This window comes from Glandiceps talaboti, chromosome 21, assembly GCF_964340395.1.
Source record: "Glandiceps talaboti chromosome 21, keGlaTala1.1, whole genome shotgun sequence".
In the NCBI taxonomy this organism is placed as follows: domain Eukaryota; kingdom Metazoa; phylum Hemichordata; class Enteropneusta; family Spengelidae; genus Glandiceps; species Glandiceps talaboti.
In genome coordinates this window covers 7,866,948-7,884,184 of record NC_135569.1, presented here as the reverse complement: position 1 = coordinate 7,884,184, position 17,237 = coordinate 7,866,948, and the positions used below count along the sequence as shown (strand labels likewise).

The 17,237-nt window shown below is 37.6% G+C and overlaps 1 protein-coding gene across 2 annotated transcripts in view; it reads right to left on the bottom strand.

Moving 5' to 3' along the window:
• The window catches only part of LOC144451665 (agrin-like), a 75,913-nt gene that overhangs the window by 8,526 nt on the left and 50,150 nt on the right, over positions 1-17,237 (bottom strand). Inside the window, exons 9-29 of one of the 2 annotated variants that reach the window (XM_078142559.1) lie at positions 15,690-15,887; positions 15,258-15,518; positions 14,766-14,909; positions 14,226-14,318; positions 13,446-13,607; positions 12,842-12,985; positions 11,507-11,746; positions 11,009-11,119; positions 10,650-10,772; positions 9,183-9,381; positions 8,022-8,234; positions 6,854-7,083; positions 5,895-6,047; positions 5,022-5,057; positions 4,642-4,671; positions 3,900-4,161; positions 3,018-3,129; positions 2,771-2,887; positions 1,764-1,950; positions 816-924; positions 51-278 (exon numbers count right to left, since the gene is read on the bottom strand). In XM_078142559.1, coding sequence (XP_077998685.1) covers positions 51-278; positions 816-924; positions 1,764-1,950; positions 2,771-2,887; positions 3,018-3,129; positions 3,900-4,161; positions 4,642-4,671; positions 5,022-5,057; positions 5,895-6,047; positions 6,854-7,083; positions 8,022-8,234; positions 9,183-9,381; positions 10,650-10,772; positions 11,009-11,119; positions 11,507-11,746; positions 12,842-12,985; positions 13,446-13,607; positions 14,226-14,318; positions 14,766-14,909; positions 15,258-15,518; positions 15,690-15,887 — 3,352 coding nt within the window. The remainder of the gene's footprint in view (positions 1-50; positions 279-815; positions 925-1,763; positions 1,951-2,770; positions 2,888-3,017; positions 3,130-3,899; positions 4,162-4,641; positions 4,672-5,021; positions 5,058-5,894; positions 6,048-6,853; positions 7,084-8,021; positions 8,235-9,182; positions 9,382-10,649; positions 10,773-11,008; positions 11,120-11,506; positions 11,747-12,841; positions 12,986-13,445; positions 13,608-14,225; positions 14,319-14,765; positions 14,910-15,257; positions 15,519-15,689; positions 15,888-17,237) is intronic. The other variant, XM_078142560.1, reaches the window with a different exon arrangement.

Below are 17,237 nucleotides of genomic sequence, written 5' to 3'. Positions count from 1 at the left end.
ACAATTTATCTGCTGCTGTTGTAGTTGTTTATTAGTTTGTTATCACTTACCTCGTGACTACAACTGTGTGCCATTCATCATCATTAACAACTTGTTGTGATGAGATAGTTACGGGACCAGAACCCAGATTAAATGAAAACTCGGGTTTTCCCTCAGTAATTGCTATGGCTATGAAGTCCCCTGCTTTACCCTCTGCTACACCATTCCATAATAATAGTCCATTGGGTTCTAACGTACGGAAACTCATCTCAAAGTTATTTGTTCGCTGAGCTTTTTGTCTAGATCACAAACCAAACACAAAGTAAATGTTAACAATACTTACTCCCCATAATAAATAGTGCTAGTGTACATTGTCTCATCAGTAAAACCATACACATGCTAAAAAGGGTCTTTAAGGATATTTCGAACTAGAATTAAAATTAAACAGAACCAATTATAGAGCTAAAATGATGTAGGCTTGGTGTTTTAGCTGTAATGTCTCATGAGTGAAACACCAAGCCTACATCATTTTAGTCTTCAAACCATCTGCTACATGTAAACAGTACATACTGGAATGTTCTTCTTGTACAGTTCTCAGTAGAGACTTGAATGTGTTGTGGCCATGTGTGGCTGTGAGCAACTTTATATTAAATTGATAATTTGACGAGGAGAATACTTGGCGGCACCTTCACAGCCAGTTTTAATTGACTACCGACTTTTTTGATCATAGGCAATGGTTACAATGTTTGCTCAGAAGTGCTAAAAAGACATTTGGAACTGTGAGAAATATTGCCTCATAATGATAGTGAATTTATAAAATAAGACAAAATACTTACTCTCTTTCAATCATGTTGGAGTAACCATAGAAACTGTTGCCTTTGAACATTACTGGATCATCAACATTAACTACAGGATCTGGTGGCTCAGTCAGAACAACCTCCTCAACTGAACAAACAAACAAACAAACAACAACAAACATGTTATTACCTGGTCGTTGAGACATCAGTTTTTTAAGATAGACACAAACTAAAACTATTGTCACAACATGTTGATACAACAGTGATAAGCTATTGAATGGACATTGGTTTAATTATAGTCTCAGTAGGGTGGCATATCTGAAAACTAGTTTATTTAGAGTTCCATAAACTTGCAGTGTACTGTTTTGGGACTTCCAATGTTTACACTATCTTGATCACAGGGTGATTAGAATCACACAACAGAGGAACTGCTATCACCCACTTGTGTAATTTACCACACTGATGAACAATAGATTTACTTTGTGCCTATCTTAGTAAACTGAAGGCTGGATAGCCAGTGTCGAATGTACGAGTAATCGACAACAATTTCTCTGATGAATGTCTTCGTGTACAAATGGAATACTAACTCTATTATCCAGACACAGTAGACCTACTTAACTATACAGGCTACAATCTATATTTGAATACATATTTGAAACAAAAATGTGTACTTTTCTTCTGGGTGAGTGACTGCAAAAAGTGATGAGATTATGGTTAGGGAGGTTAATAGCAACAGTATTTTTGTCAAAATAAAGAGGACATGAGACAAATAATCACAATAATCTAAGATGAAATATCTTTTGTTACAGAAGTTTTGCTTCATACTTGCCTTCAGATAGTAGGAGACAAATTTCCCATCTCATCTGAGATATTTCATCTGAGCCCATTGGGGTGTAGGATTCTATTAGTCCCTAAACTATCCAGGGTGGACCCACAGCTTACCTTGATCACAGATGCCCCCTTCATATCCCAACACTCACAGCTTACCTTGATCACAGATCTCTCCTTCATAACCCTCTACGCAGCGACATACAAACATACTCTTCATTGGCTTACAAGTACCATTATTTTGACATGGGTTGTTGTTACAAGGATGGGCATCATAATTGGTCACTTCAACACCACGAATGGCATCTTCTGTCAGGTCTTCAATTTCAACATTGCCAGCACTAAACTGCAAACAAAAGTAGAAGAAAACATTTTACCTGAAAAATCTTAGGGCACTTTTTCTGATGCTTTTGTAGCCAAATTGTTCATTTTCTCAGTTGTATTCTGTTAAACACCTCATTAACAATTTTGACTAGCTTAGAACCTTTACTAGGATGATTGTGACTATGTCCTCTCAATGCGTTATTGGGAAAATGTATTCAATACACGACTTTCATGAAGTGTTGGCAGTAAATTCTTACTGGATTTTAAATCTACCCAATGTGTCAAATGATGTCAGGAACATTCCAACATGTATCAGTATCAGTAGACAAGATCAGCCAATCACAGAGTGTCAGTAGACAGGATCAGCCAATCACAGAGTATCAGTAGGCAGGATCAGCCAATCACAGAGTATCAGTAGACTGGATAAGCCAATCACAGAGTGTCAGTAGACAGGATCAGCCAATCACAGAGTATCAGTAGACAGGATCAGCCAATCACGGCGTGTCAGTAGACAGGATCATCCAATCACGGAGTATCAGTAGACAGGATCAGCCAATCACAGCGTGTCAGTAGACAGGATCAGCCAATCACAGAGTATCAGTAGACAGGATCAGTCAATCACAGAGTATCAGTAGACAGGATCAGCCAATCACAGAGTGTCAGTAGACAGGATCAGCCAATCACAGAGTGTCAGTAGACAGGATCAGCCAATCACAAAGAGCAATTTTACAGATGAATTTCCATTTGAAAACATAGCAACAGTTATTCATCTACCTTCTCAAAATGTACAAGGGGAGCATCCTGGAAAATAACACATGCAATGTTTTCTGCATTTTACTTACCTGTTGGATAGCACCAACTAGACCATCAGTTATACCAGCTTTCCTTGCAAATTTACTGTAATCATCACTTCCACCAAGGAATAAGGAATGTTTAAGGTTGAGTTGACTAAGAGTACCCTAAAACAAATCACAGATATTGGACAAGTTAGATCCCGCATAAAGCTTGGTAGGGAAGAGGTCTTGCTGGTACCTAATAACAAATATTGGACAAGTTGGGAGTTTCCAGTGCAAGGTGTATCAAACTAACCTGTGATTGTCCAGTCACTGGTATTTGATCGTCAATAACCATTTCTCCATCTCTACCGTCCCTCATCACACTGACCATGTGCCATTCATTTAGAGTCACACGTTCGTTACTCCTAATAGAGAGAAAAAGAAGTAGATGTTATCCCCAATATTTTTCTTCGTTCAGCCAAGGAAAATACAAGTGACCTACAGAGGGCTTTAACGCAAATATACTGTACATCTGGTTTATCATGGTAAAATACCTGTTATATTAATTTGATAGAGTCAGTCATTTTTGTTAAAATGGGCACAAGCTGGGACAGGGTATAGAAGTTTTGTAGTCATACAGACATAAAACGTCAGTTACAACTACAACAGAATAACAGTCATATCAATGCATGTCTTCTATAACATTACGATTGTCTTCTGACATTGATTGCATACATGTAGTTGGGATTTCCTCAACATTTTTTGATATGTACATAAATGACATCACTGGATCATTTATAAGTTATATCATAATACCAGGTTTGAATTCAGTCAACTGCAAGTGATAATTAAAAATCTATTTTTTCCCAAATTATACTCAGTTGTGTACAAACAAAAACCCATGATGAGAAAGAGGAGTGACTAGTACTTAGTTGTGTACAAACAAATACCCATCACGAGAAAGAGGAGTGACTTGCCCTTAGTTGTGTACAAACAAATACCCCTAGGGAGAAAGAGGACCAACTTGTACTTAGTTGTGTACAAAAAAATACCCCCTAGGGAAAAGAAGATCATGTATGCTTCAGTAAGTAGAATACTGTGAGTACCTTTTCACTATGTAGCAAAAATTATGCCAATACATGTATAAACTCAGCTTGTGCCCCTTTAACTAAAACTTGCTATTTTCCATAGTTACCTGATTTCAGCTGGTCCTGATCCAAGGTCATAGCGGAACTCCAAGTACTGATCTACTAGGTTCAATGAAATGAAATCTCCTTTTCCATCCATCAGTTGGCCATTGTAAAACACCATTCCACTGGGTGATGAGGCAAGGAATGTAACAGTGATTTTGATTTGCTGAACAAATATGCCATTCAATCCTGGTCTTTCTAAGAATGAGTCACCATTGAATTTGGGTATAATAATAACTCCTGGAGCTTCTGGTGTAGGACCAGGGGCTATAAAACAAACAAACAAATACATAAACTCACATGCTGGAGTTTCTGGTGTAGGACCAGGGGCTATAAAACAAACTAACAAACACAAAAACACACATGCTGGAGTTTCTGGTATAGGACCAGGGGCTATAAAACAAACAAACAAACACATAAACACACATGCTGGAGTTTCTGGTGTAGGACCAGGGGGCTATAAAACAAAACAAACAAATACAAAAACACACATGCTGGAGTTTCTGGTGTAGGACCAGGGGCTATAAAACAAACAAACAAATACAAAAACACACATGCTGGAGTTTCTGGTGTAGGACCAGGGGCTATAAAACAAACAAAAAAACAAACACATAAACACACATGCTGGAGTTTCTGGTGTAGGACCAGGGGTTATAAAACAAACAAACAAATAAACACACATGCTGGAGTTTCTGGTATAGGACCAGGGGCTATAAAACAAACAAACAAACAAATACATAAACTCACATGCTGGAGTTTCCGGTGTAGGACCAGGGGCTATAAAACAAACAAACAAATACATAAACACACATGCTGGAGTTTCTGGTGTAGGACCAGGGGGCTATAAAACAAAACAAACAAATACATAAACACACATGCTGGAGTTTCTGGTGTAGGACCAGGGGCTATAAAACAAACAAACAAATACATAAACGCACATGCTGGAGTTTCTGGTGTAGGATCAGGGGCTATAAAACAAACAAACAAACAAACACATAAACACACATGCTGGAGTTTATGGTGTAGGACCAGGGGTTATAAAACAAACAAACAAATAAACACACATGCTGGAGTTTCTGGTATAGGACCAGGGGCTATAAAACAAACAAGCAAATACATAAACTCACATGCTGTAGTTTCCGGTGTAGGACCAGGCTGAGGGGCTATAAAACAAGCAAACAAACAAACACATAAACATACATAAATACAACATACAAACTAAACCTGGGATTTCACTAATATTAATACATTAACATACAAGTATGATTACACAGTGAAAATTCTCTCTTGATTGAAATCACACTATCCGAAAGACCTATGTTTCATTCCCAGGTTCTCACATTAGTGTTATCTTATCAGTTAAAGGCCTGTGTTTCATTGTCAGGTTCTCACATTAGTGTTATCTTATCAGTTAAAGGCCAAGGTTTTACTCCCAGGTTCTCACATTAGTGTTATCTTATCAGTTAAAGGCCTGTGATTCATTCCCAGGTTCTCACATTAGTGTTATCTTATCAGTTAAAGGCCAAGGTTTCACTTCCAGGTTCTCACATTTTTGTTATCTTATCAGTGGAGCATAAGGATTATGTTATTTTGTTCCAGACCAACTTTTTTCAATAACTCTGCTGGACAACTGTTTTTCAAACCTATATTTGAACCCTAATCTGAGCAGTACCTTTAAAAGCATTTGAAGTAGCTTTAATTTATGGAGAGATAGGGGATATAAAAGACCCCCTAACTTTGTGGGATCAATCAAACTGAAATGCCTACAGTGAACAATGCAGCAATTTCTCTATGAAAATTAAATTTGTTATTATCAAAATGATGAAATGTAATAGAATTCTCTGTACTTCCTACATGCTGTGACAAGTGATATTAATCCAATTTAGTTGTTTACTTTCTCTGTAAGAGGTTCTATTTGTCAACGGTCTGGTGTCGGTAGTTGTAAATCTGGTTTTCATGAGGTGTAATATCTAAATGTACATAATACTACAATTACTTACTTGGTACATGTATGTCCATGTCACATAGTTCACCTTCTTTACCCAGAGGACATTGACACATATATCCACCTTCTGGTAGTTCTTTGCATGTGCTTCCTTCAACACACATGTTACCCTCACATGGGTCAACAAACATGTCACCACATAGTGGACCTAAGTATAGGAATGCATCAAAGTGTTAAAGGCCTGGGTTTCAATCCCGGGGTTCTCCCATTCATGTTATCTTATCAGTGGAGCCATGACGATTACATACAATTACACTTTTCTTCTGGAACAACTTGAACAACAAGGTGAAGTAAGATATTACCTGTAATTATATAATACCAGTATATTGATGGCGTAAATCGAGAGATCTGATTGGTCTAGACATCTAACTAACTATTCTAAATATTGGCACACGTCCAAGTTGTGATGTTGACAAATACTACTTTTAGTTCACTTAGTCATCTGCTGCATCCGACTTCAATATTTTTCAATATACTGGTATAACATAATAGCAATAAACCACCTCCCTGGAGATGGTATACCAGTCGGTTTCATCCTGTCCAGTGAACTCAATATATGCAGTTGCTATTGCTCATGCATATATTTCGTTCACTGGTCAAAACCACTTGGTATACCATCCCCAGGGGGTGGGTGGTTTATTGATTAAATATCTCATTTGTTCAGCCTGCCATATTCAGTACAACTGTTGCTGATGCTTTTAACAACAGCAGAATACAGAAATATGACAACTCAGAAAGTATGTTAGTGAGACTTAGTTCTGTGGGAAAAACTTTTGCATGATTAAGCTACAATAAATCCAGTGCCAAAACAAACAACTATAGTCAATTCTTCATACGTTATCTGCTTTGTAACTTTACCATAAAGCACCACCTTTACCCCTACCCCAACCCCTACCCCATCGCTACCCCCACCCCCGTCCCTACCCCCTGGCTCTAGTTTCTCTGCCCACTCACCAGTAAAAGGTTCAACACATGTACACTGGAATGATTCAGCATCAGAGGCAACACAGACACCTCCATTCTTGCATGGCTCAGCAGTGCATGGATTTTCACCACATTCTCCTACTTGACGGCCATATAACACATCAGGACCAGGGTAGTTTAGATTGTACTCTATCTCATTAACCATAAGTGACTTGAGACAACCAATGAAACCATTATCAACGCCAACTCTACGATATACTCTAGGTATTAAAACAACAAGATATACTATTAGGAGAGACACAAGACATTTTTGAGACATTGACAGGAGAAATAAAGATGACTTGGTGTTTCACTCATGAGACAATGTTTTTACACACAAATAGACAACTTGAAATGCAAAAGAAACAATCATGGCAGTGCTGTGCAGAGTGAGGATGCAGAAGTAGATAAGTTTGCATGTTGATTATCAGTTGAAAAGTAAACAATTGAAGCCATTAAAATCATCAAGTCAATGTGTAATGTTTTCATTAGAAGCCTGTTTCTGCTGCACTGTGAAAGAATAGCAATGCTTATCAGTGTTCAATGTGATTGGGCAAAGGATCCTGCTGTGTTTGTTGTGTCTCTGTTATTGTTAGTCTAGAGTTGAATTGTGTTTATCTTTGTGTAATAAAAACATGTCCCATGAGTGAAATACCAATTTCAAAGCAACTTCATTTCTCCTGTAAACCTTATCAAGTGAAAAATACCCCTTTATGGTAAAAATGGATATGAAAGTTAAGACATGCAATTCAACAATGGAAATTTTCGCTCAAGAGTCATTTTCACTTAATTCACTGGAAAACAAAAATGCAGAAATAAATAGTGGTTAAAATGCCTCTGTTTATAATCAGTGTACCTGGCTTAGCAATTCATACAAATTAGTCTTTGAGAACTAGCTGAAGACTGTATAATCGCAAAAATTTTTAGTGGCGAAAATATCTACGTTTACAGTATTGCTACAGATGGTATGGGAAATACTAGTAGATTAAGGGGCCTGACAAGTCAAAGACCCCTTATGTCACTTGCATTTTCTAAGCTAGATGAAGAACAATATGGGTCATCATACTCTGTTTGAATCAAGTTTACAAAACTGAAAGAATTGTATTTTTGATTATGTAATACCATAAGTTGTTAAATTATGAAGAAAATGTCTACTTACTCTTCCTCAATATCTGGCACATTGCCAACAAACAAGTCCTGCTCAACATTCAGACCGCTCAATTTCGGTGGGCTAAATCCAATGACGTCTAGCTCATCGTCAACGCTAAGTTTACCATCACGTTTGGTACGAGATGCTTTGACTTTATGCCAGCGATTCAGTTGTATGGGCACGGTACTTTTTATCATGGCTGCTCCAGATCCCAAATCATACCTAAGTTGAAACAAGTGAATAAGACATCAAACGATATAAAACTGTACACAAACTCAGTAAAAGACAGAAAGGCATGTTACTCTGGTACTTGAGGCTTCAGTTTACTAAGATAGACACAAACTAAAACTATTGTCACAGCATGTTGATACAACAGTGATAAGCTATTGAATGGACGTTGGTTTAATTACAGTCTCAGTAGGGTGGCGTCGCTGAAAACTAGTTTATTTAGAGTTCCATGAACTCGCAGTGCTGTTTTGGGACTTCCAATGTTTACACTGTCTTGATCATGCATAGGGTGATTAGAATTGCACAACAGAGAAACAGCTATCACCCACTTGTGTAATCTACCACATTGAAAAACATCAATTTAGTTTGCATCTATCTTAGTAAACCGAAGGCTCCACTACCAGTCATATTTGGATGGAGAAGAAATCAACATACAACTTTACTATCTCTATGAAAGCCAGCAAGTGAAGGAATAATATACCACATGCAAGCAAGTTTTTTGCAAGTGTCTGAACAAAAAATGCAGGCTTTATACCCTGGTTATTCTACATCAAGACAACATAAGTCTAAGTCATTTTATCAACTGTACTAAACATATGGTATGCTTGCAGATATAATTACTACCAAACTAAAGAGACTACAGAGTTTCATTAAATCAGCATGGTGTTTTTTACATCTCACCTCACAAATTAGACAACCAAAATACAGGCACTGATAACACTCACACACATAAAATCTATGACAAAATACTAAAAAAGTGTAAAATGTTTGTTATTGTACATACAATAACAAACTTTTTACACTTTTTGCAATTTATTGAGTTACAAACAAGGATTTGATATACGTTATTTCACATGGTTTTTTCAAGTAGAAAAACATAGTAAAGTTGTTTTATCGATTAAAATTCTCATATAAACACCCAATTCAAATCCTAATTCATACCTCATTTCCACAAAGCTTTCTTTTACTGCTATCGACAAGAAGTCTCCTTTTCCATCTTCCCTCTGACCATTGAACAATATAAGACCATTGTGACTGAGAGCACGGAACTCCAACTCTATGTCAACACTGAAGAATCCTTTCATCTTCAAGAAAGCGATGTATGATGAGCCAGAAAATGAGGGTAGGAAGAAAGCTACATCTGAAACACAAAAACCGAAACTTTTCATTCATTACTGTGGTTGTAGTTATTTTTGGGCATGACAAATTTGGCAAAAGTGGAAATTTAGAACGTATCGAGAGCACTTTACTCGGCCATTCCAGACTGCAAACAGGAAATTGAGAATACAGCGCCCTCGCTCAAATCGGAGGCATCATCACCTCATAGTACTGTTTCTTAAGAGCTTGGTATTCTGTAGAAGTGTAAATTAGGGATGTTGTTCATATTGTTCAGACATTGAGGAAAGCAGCAGTGCTCTATGATTAACTGAGTAACCTATACCATGTATACCCCCAAAGTACACACAGACAGGAAGTAGAGCACCACCATGGCAAATTTTGCAAAGGCTTATTTGGCAGAGAGTGCAAGGGGACATTAGACAGTACTTGTAAAAGACTTATCTGATTGACAGCATCAGTATTAAACTGTGACAATGTTTAAACTTACATGTATATGCTATTGTTGTAGTGTAAGTCTGCTGTTACTGTATACATATATTTTGTTAGTTGCAAGTCTGTTATTACTGTGTCTATGTTTTCTAGGACATGATGCTATAGCTGACCATGCCATTCACATCAGTGTAGCTCTTAAGTTGTGCCAAGTTTGCTTGAAATTGGTCCATGCATGTCACATGTACACTTCAAATACTTTTGGTTATTTGACATCGAACGTAGAGGTCCAGGTAAAAGGTTGTGGTCTCATTAGAAAGTTTATTACAGAAAATACAAATGTAGACTCTCAAATGAGGTCTCTATCTATTAAGCTTCTACAGTTAGTGGTCAAAATTTGAATTTTTGCAACAAATATGGCCGCCACTCAGCTATTATTACAAAGCTTGCAAAACAAAGAGACACGCATATGCCGACTATAGTATCTGACATTTGTGCTAGGTTTGGTTGAAATCGGAACTATACATGTCTCAGATACAGGTGGTAATGGACACACGGATGGGCCGCAATGTAGTAGTCCTTTACGTGGTTTGCCCATTGGAGACTACAAATGTTTGTGTGTATTCAGCTAAAGTAAATCCAGCCCTGAAATAAATTCAACTACAGTCTATAGTTTTCACATCTCACATAATCATCACCCAATACGAGCTGTGCGTCATATACCATTGTCATAATTTGAGAAAAGGCAATGCCTGTCTCATCAACATTTAACCAAAATCACTCAGTTAGCTTGCCTTGGCACTAAATGTTTTCAATGTAACTTATGGGTTTCGCGTTTGCAACTTAACTTTCCACACTTACCGATATTACAAATTGGTCCACCTTTTCCAGCAGGACACTGGCACATATATCCTGGCTCAATATCCTGGTTTTGACAGGTACCGCCATGTAGACAGGGATTTCTACTACACCCAAACATTCCAGCTGTTTAAGAAATACACCAATCATTTGTTACTCATCGCACATGTACAAGGTCCGGAAAATAAACTTCCAAACAAGACAATCGTAAGGCTCTACTACCAGTATTAACATTGCAAAGATGACAAAATGTAAATAAACATCTTATTCTGTACTTTGCTAGTGATATTTTATGATATATCTCAATGATAACATTGTGAAAACATTATGTAATACTACTGTTCCTCAAATGATATCATTACCTGGGCAACCTTGTCCTTCTGGTCCCTTAGCAACAGTAACACCATCTGGGCAGCAGCCATGACGTGATAGAGTACATCCACCAATGGGTATAGTTGGAGTAACTATTGAAGCTGTAAAGACAACATCCAGGCATCAGAATTAATGTTCAAACCCCCCCCCCCCCCCCACACACACACATACACGTGGAGACTCTCTCTCTCTCTCTCTCTCTCTCTCTCTCTCTCTCTCTCTCTCTCTCTCTCTCTCTCTCTCTCTCTCTCTCTCTCTCTCTCTCTCTCTCTCTCTCTCTCTCTCTCTCTCTCTCTCTCTCTCTCTCTCTCTCTCTCTCTCTCTCTCTCTCTCTCTCTCTCTCTCTCTCTCTCTCTCTCTCTCTCTCTCTCTCTCTCTCCAAATAATACACAAACATAGACATCAAAATTGACAGATAAAGACAGTCCCATCCACCCTTAATGTACAAACCATACATGATAGAATCCAAAATATTACATAATACTTACTCTCACATGGTCCTGTACTAGCTACTTGTATATCTTCCTGTATCCTACATGCAAATGCAGCCATTTGGCAATCATTACCATATGTCTGACTGTCTGTTCCACACACTGGTGAGTAAAGTGCTGGGCATATCGCAGGACAACTACACTGTGCTGTTCCATCTTCTGTCACTTCACAGATTGCACCATAACTACACTGTAATTCATGGCATGCCATGCCTGTCTCTTTTGTTGGCTCATCAACTGGCAAAAGAACACACCAATGAATTACTCAAATTATGTTCTGAATAGACAGGGCTCAAACACAGTAGTCAGGGCACACAGACTACTAAACATTGAATCTAGACTACCAAATTAGCAGTAGTCCAGGGCACACAGACTACTAAATATTGTATCAGACTCTATACTACCAAATTAGCAGTAGTCCAGGACACATAGACTACTAAACATTGTATCTATACTACCAAATTAGCAGTAGTCCAGAACACATAGACTACTAAACAATTGTATCTAGACAACCAAATTAGCAGTAGTCCAGGGCACATAGACTACTAAACATCATATCTAGACTACCAAATTAGCAGTAGTCCAGGACACATAGACTACTAAACATTGTATCTAGACTACCAAATTAGCAGTAGTCCAGGACACATAGACTACTAAACATTGTATCTAGACTACCAAATAAGCAGTAGTCCAGGACACAGACTACTAAACATTGTATCTAAACTACCAAATTAGCAGTAGTCCAGGACACATAGACTACTAAACATTGTATCTAGACTACCAAATTAGCAGTAGTCCAGGACACATAGACTACTAAACATTGTATCTAGACTACCAAATTAGCAGTAGTCCAGGGCACATAGACTACTAAACATATCTAGACTACTAAATTAGCAGTAGTCCAGGACACATAGACTACTAGGCCTTTCAAATGGCCATATACACAAGGATTTGGTATTTGTTTTGGATTTTTAATTTATAAAACAAGTTTATCATGGCTTCCAACTTGAAAAATCAATGTGAAACAACATAGATCAAGTGTGTGTTTGTAATTCAATACTTTGTAAAAAGCTAAAATGTGTGTAAAAAGTTTACTATCGTACGTACAATAACAAACATTTTACACGTATGCTAATTTTTTGCAATTTATTGAGATACAAACAAGGACTTGGCATATGTTGTGTCATATTGACTTTTCAAGTAGGAAGCCATGATAAAATTGTTTTATAGATTAAAAAACCTAAAATAAATACCCAATCCTCATCCATATGGCCACTTAAAGAAAAAATCAGTTTCTATATCCTTAAACCTTGCAATGAAAACCAGACTTACCATCTCGGCATCCTGTTGGTCCCATATGTTGGTTGACTGGACAGATATCACATTTCATTCCCATGACAGTATTTTTACATACACATTTACCAGTCATCTGTTCACAGTCATCTCGGACAGAGCCAGCACGTGAACAACTACATGCTGTAGGTATGGAAAACAAGTCAAGTGTCTTTGTTAGTTACAGCTTAGTAACAAATATGCCAAACTGATTCTGGAAAACAGTTTATCACATGGTTGAAATTGACCACCACTAGAGGGCGCTTCACTGGATATACTCATCATAAAAATTAAATTTGCACTTCTCCCCTGAATGAAATCAGTCTTCAGGTATGTAACAGCTCATTTGCTATAATTTTCACATGAAATGAATATCATGATGTCTACTTGTTCTAAGAGACCTTCATACGAGACATATTCACTTATTTATTACTCAAAAACAAAAATAAAGGAAAAGATCCTTTTATGTCAGATCCATGATATTTTACAGGGTTTACAATTCATCATGGTAATGTCAAAAATACACTAGGAACTTTTTTCCATATTGTGTTGACATCCATTGTCACCACTGTGTACCCCCTGGATACTTTTTTTCCATACTTACGTCTACATCCACTGTTACCACCTTGTATCCCCCTGAAATCCCAGAATCCTGGTTCACAACGATCACATTTCAATCCACCAACGCCTGGTTTACACGAACACTGTCTCGTTTGTGGGTCACAGGTCGCCTGGTATGATCCCAGAGGATTGCACTCACAGGAACCTACCATATCAAATATACACAGAAATTCACCTTTAAATCATTTGGAATCAAAAATTTTCTTGTCTACAGACAGCAAGTACAGCAACTTAGCTCTGATAGAATGGTTAAAGCTTTAATGTATTTTGCCAGCAAATAAAATTTTGTCTGTTCTGATTAACAAGCTTCGCCAAACTGTCTTTTTGCATGTCAATCTCAGGACCTGACATAGAATATTACTGCCTGGGTGCATCATAAAAATAACGAACGTTCAATTTCTTGGTTGACACCATAATTTTCGCTTCACATGCATTACTATAGTCATGCGTGAGAATAAGTCAACCTTATTGTTCTATTTTGACCCTCTAGAATGAGGTAAAAAGTTATTGCAGAAACCGAGAATTTACGGACATATTATTCCACCAGTTTTGGTTATTGATTTATATATGCATGATCAAGATTCCAGTAGACGAATTAAAAACATCCCATTTGTTTGTAACTGACTAACAGCCCAAACAGAAATTAACCAGAAAGTTCTAAATAAATGGAAAACAGGTATTTGGTTGAGGGTTCTGAAACAAAATTGCCCATACTTCCTTATACTTCGTATGTCTGGTGTGTATACTCTATAGTTCAACTTACTTGGACATCCGGCATCATTAATTCCCTGTGCCGGCGTCTTACCATCAGGACAACAGCCAAAGATAGTTTCTTCACAGTTTTGACCTGTTTGTTCTGGAATGAAAGAAACAAAATTTAGACAAATATATAAAACAAAGTGATACACACCTATATGAACAACTTCACACATCCATTTCGGACAACAGAGGAACCGCTATTACCCACTTGTGTAATCTACCATGTGCAACAACAATAGTTTTAGTTTGTGTCTATCTAAGTAACCGAAGCCTCGATTTTCACAGTCATACACTTCTTGTGCTAACATTAAAACTCTGACATCGTTAATGTTTCAACACTGGAGGTTAATGCAATTGATTTTCAAACTCCAATCTGAAAAAGCGATGAACTTGTCTTTACCAGAATTTAAATCATGGTTGAGAATATAGATACACTATATTGTGTGTGTGTGTGTGTGTGTGTGTGTGTGTGTGTGTGTGTGTGTATGTGTGTGTGCGTGCGTGCGTGTGCACGTGCATGTGTGTGTCTGTTGTTAAGTCTTACCTCTACAACATTTACTAAATGGAATATGACAATAGCTTCCAGCAGGACAGTCTTCTTGTCTAGGATCATCACCACAGTTATACTCCTCACCAGTTACCAGGTTGACTAGAGGATCTTCTCCATCACAGGGTTCCATCACAATGCCTGAAATATCCATCAAATTAGAAACAGATTCATATTGGGTTCTGAAATGTTCTGATATATGTATTCGACTCAGTTACCCAGACTCTCACCACTGGGGGCTCTTGACTGAGATCTCCCCAAGCAAGAGTATGGGGAAAATGAATCCCAACTCGTCCACACAGGAATTAGCTCTTAGAGCAATGCATGCTGGGGAATACTTCATGTACAACATTGCAGGCTGAACGATTTAGCCACCCTTAATTTTTTTACATGTGGAGAACACTGAATAAATTACTGAGTAGCAAGAATCTTCTCATACAGGACTGACATATATTTTAGTTTAGGTCACTTCAAACTACCAAACTTTACCTTCACAAGAGCCTTCACTTTCCACAGAAATTAACATCTGGTCCTCACACATGGCAAGTTTTAGTTCACATTCATTGCCATATGTCTTGCCATTGGAACCACATACAGGTGATCTGAGGGCTGGACATATCATCTCACAGGAACACATAATACTGCCATCTACATCCAACATACATACACCACCAAATCGGCATGTGTTATCGTCACATTCCACATCACCAGAGCCTTCCGGGAAGTCTCCGGAACCAGATCCAGACAGCTCTAGATGCAAACATAAAATGCAATCTTGTTAATCAATTCTAGGGATAACGAACGAACAATGAGAAGGCTGTAAAGTACAAGACAAGTAAAAAAGTGTACCTTTCCAATTGTCTCTCGAAAACGATAAATGTTTTGCTACTGATGCTATCAAAAACTCGATGATAAACCTACCTTCACATTCTCCATCAGCTATGATGTGAATAATCCTGCGTTCCTGACACGACGCCATTTTCACTTCACATTCATTGTCATACGTCATGTCATCACTACTGCACACTGGACTGTAGATGGTTGGACAGTTCGTAGGACACATACATTTACCACGGTCACATACAGCACCATACTCACACTTTATGTGAGAACAAAGGTCTGTGAAAATAAAAATAAAACAAAAATAATGATATCTGGAGCAAGAGCTACAAAAATGTAGTAAATAACAAAACAAGATTGTTCAGATACCACCGACAAAAGTTAAATATTTTTTACAAAGAATCAGAATCAGATGCATGGAATACATCACAGACAATCTTATTTTCAATTCACATTTCAGGAAGGCTGGGGTGGAGGTGGGGTGGGGTAGGGGTAGGGGTAGGGTGGGATGATTTCATCATTGAATTATTTTTGTTACACACTAAATCCAGGTAGGTATATTGCAACAATCTGACTAGACTGTCGACAGTCGCTCGTGCCTTTTTTCCTACGTTTTATCTAAACTCCGATCCAGTGCAACACTAGTATAATCGCATACTGATACCTTCAAACAGAGTCTGAGTACAGAGTGCAGGCAAGGAAGTTTTTATTGTTTTGGTGGATATGTTCATTTTTAACTGAACTGTTAACTGTAAGACAGATTTTGATTGGCTATGCATACATGTGAGATTTGAACATGAACTCATGGTATTAGGATCAGCTGTAGGAAGGAGGCGCTCTCACTCACAGAACAACAAAATCAAAAACAAACACAGAGGTAAATAAAGAAATCGAGCAGTATTCACTACATAAGATTTTAATCAGACAGATGCTATTCATAACTCGAAGTATAACCACAGAAATAAAGGATGAAATTTGAAAAGTACAATGACACTAAAGGTTAACTTTCTCATCAAGGAAAGTAGAAATATGTTGCAAGGTTTACCGCTTACACAGCTGTGTCTTTTAAACATATGGTATTATGACCAAGGAAAAGGTTGCTCACATTCTCAGGGTTATCTGCCCTTTTTGACTATTCAACCTCTGGATCAGTGGTCGACAAGGGTGATCATCTCATAAATAAGGATGTCAATGCACATGTACAGATGGAAGCAGAGATTGCTAGTCAGTGTGCCCTCTAACATGCCACTGACGCACACAATGTCTAGTGACGCACCAAAATTTGGTGTTTCCCTAACTTTTACTATGTGGTGACTCACAAGAAATGATAGTTTTTATCATCTTGATTCACAACAACAAAATTTGGCTATCATTAGATTATTATTATTATTATTAGACTTTATTTAATCTCGATAGACTGTTGAGCCAGTGGCTCTTCTCACACAGTGTCGAGAAAAACATTAAAATATATACAATATATACATTAAATACTGCACACATCAAATGAGGACAAAACAAGCAAAAATATAATGGGTACAATAACAAAATAGACGAACATCAACAATACACTACTGAAATTATGAATCACTTGAAATTGAAAAATGATATTTACATTTGCTTTTAAAAGCC